The sequence below is a fragment of the Rhinolophus ferrumequinum genome, chromosome 12 (assembly GCF_004115265.2).
Source record: "Rhinolophus ferrumequinum isolate MPI-CBG mRhiFer1 chromosome 12, mRhiFer1_v1.p, whole genome shotgun sequence".
Taxonomy (NCBI): Eukaryota; Metazoa; Chordata; class Mammalia; order Chiroptera; family Rhinolophidae; genus Rhinolophus; species Rhinolophus ferrumequinum.
In genome coordinates, this window is record NC_046295.1 from 72,971,341 (window position 1) to 72,973,742 (window position 2,402).

General features: G+C 51.7%; 1 protein-coding gene across 1 annotated transcript; it reads left to right on the top strand.

Annotated features, from left to right (window-relative positions):
- Positions 1–232: 232 nt before the first annotated feature.
- LOC117031575 (olfactory receptor 5C1) lies at positions 233–1,247 on the top strand. Its single transcript, XM_033122053.1, has one exon. It carries the CDS (start codon positions 276–278, stop codon positions 1,245–1,247), a length of 972 nt encoding a protein of 323 aa, XP_032977944.1. The 5' UTR covers positions 233–275.
- The last annotated feature ends 1,155 nt before the right edge of the window (positions 1,248–2,402 follow it).

Genomic DNA, 2,402 nt, shown 5'->3' on the forward strand with positions numbered 1-2,402 from the left:
GCGTGCAAGTAGAATTGTAGATGCAAAAGTGACTCAGCCAGAACTCCTGCGTTTTTTGAAGGTTAAGCTGTAGTGATGTCTCAGAGTTAGAAACAAAGGTTTTGAGAGGTTTTATGGCCTGTCCAAGGTCACACAGCAATTCTGTTACACAGTTGAAACTGAAACCCAGATCTACCTGACTCGCAGGAGGAGCTCCCAGCTTTCTCCTCCGTGCCCGTCATGATCTTTCTCTCTCTCCCCTTTGCTTTGCCTCACCTCAGTCTCCGTCCAGAAGGATGACTCCAGAGAACTTCACCGGGGCCAGGGTGGTCCCTGCTGAATTCATCCTCCTGGGCATCACAGATCGTCGGGACCTGCGTCTGACCCTCTTCCTTATCTTCCTGCCCGTCTACCTGGTGGGCCTGCTGGGAAATATGGGCATGGTGGTGCTGATCCGCGCGGAGGCCCGGCTCCACACGCCCATGTACTTCTTCCTGGCCAACCTCTCCCTGCTGGACGCCTGCTATTCCTCCGCCATCGGCCCCAAGATGCTGGTGGACCTGCTGCTGCCCCGGGCCACCATCCCTTACGCAGCCTGTGCCCTCCAGATGTTTGTGTTTGCCGGGCTGGCCGATGCCGAGTGCTGCCTGTTGGCAGCCATGGCCTATGACCGCTACGTGGCCATTGGAAACCCTCTTCTCTACACGACGGCCATGTCACGGCGCCTCTGCCTGGCCTTGCTGGGAGCATCAGGCTTGGGCGGGGCGCTGAGTGCCTTTGTCCACACGACCTTCACCTTCCGCCTGAGCTTCTGCCGCTCCCGGGAAATCAACAGCTTTTTCTGCGACATCCCTCCGCTGCTGGCCATCTCGTGCAACGACACCAGCCTCAACGAACTCCTCCTCTTCGCCGTGTGCGGCTTCATCCAGACGGCCACGATGCTGGCTATTGCCGTGTCTTACGGTTTCATCGCTGCGGCTGTGATCCGCATGCACTCGGTTGAGGGCCGCCGGCGAGCAGCTTCTACCTGTGGCTCCCACCTCATGGCTGTGGCCATGCTGTATGGGACACTCATTTTCATGTACCTGCGTCCCAGCTCCACCTATGCCCTGAACACCGACAAAATGGCATCTGTGTTCTACACCCTGGTCATCCCGGCCCTCAACCCGCTCATTTACAGCCTCCGCAACAAGGAGGTCAAGGAGGCCCTCAGAAGGACCTGGAGCCGGTCCTGCTGTCCGGGCGCGGGGTGCCAGGGCGAGGCCTGAGGGGGCAGGGCAGGGCAGGGCTGGCGGCGAAGACGTGAGGACACTTTCTCGCCCTTGCTGCTGGTAAAGGGAGATGGTCCTCTGGCTTAGGTGTCTCTTGTCATTATTTGAGGGACTGAAAAGGGGGAGAAAAGGAAGCTTACAGAAGGGAGTCGGGAACCTGGAGGTCATCTAGCGCGAGGCCTGGAACCAGAACCAAGATCAGGTTCCTGCTGCGACAGAGCTGCCTTAGGTTCCTCCGGGTTTAAAAGCGCCTACGTGTCACCAGGAAGTAACTAACCTAGGTTTTCTTTGCCATCGTACTTGTAAGGGGGGATTTCAAGAAATCCCAGGTGAGAGCTGGGTTGGCTGCAAGTGTTTCTAGATTCTTGTCCTTGTAAGGGTCTTCATGACCAGTGAGTCTGCACCTGCTCTCCTCGACCTCAAGAGAGCACCTTCAGAACCCACTCACCAAAGAACAGGACTGACTGTGCTGAGGCAAAGGCCTGTTAGCCTTGTATTATTGCTTCTCTCAGGGAAACAGCTGACCAGCACTGGACATACAGGAGCTCATTCCTAAAAATCCCAAGAGTTTGGTCAGGATTTAGCCAAGGCTACATTAGTTCAGGCCTCTGATAGGTGGTCGGGAAAGCGTCGGAATTAAAGTTATGGTTAGACTAGAGGGAGGGTTAGGGTTCAGGTTACGGCTACGACCAGGGTTAGGGTAGAGCCAGGGTTAGGTTTAGAATTTAAAAGCCATCTGGGAAATTCAGGATTGCATTAAAATTATGTAAATTTTAGGATTTGGGTTGATTTGAATTAACAGTAGCTTTGGGATACATTTAGGAGTCAGAGTTTGGGTAAATTTGAGTTCTCATTAGGAATATTAGAAATATGTTAGCTTTAGTGTTAGAGTGCAGGACTACTTGAGATTGGAGTTCAGGTGTCATTTTTTATTGCTAGATTAAATTTAAGTTAGAGTGCATTTCATATTAGAGCTCTGTTAAATTTAAACTAAATTAAGTTGGCGTGTGGATCATGTTTGTGATAAGTTTAAGTCACAGGCTAGTTATTACAGTTAGCTAAGTTCAGAACTAGATGAAAGCTAGGCATAAGAAGAGTAGTTTAAGTATCAAATTGACATGTTTGGGGTCAGGTTAATTTAAGATTTATTTA

Excerpts from the sequence above, each read along its gene's own strand:
- LOC117031575 (XM_033122053.1), top strand. The coding sequence starts at position 276 with ATGACTCCAGAGAACTTCACCGGGGCCAGGGTGGTCCCTGCTGAATTC.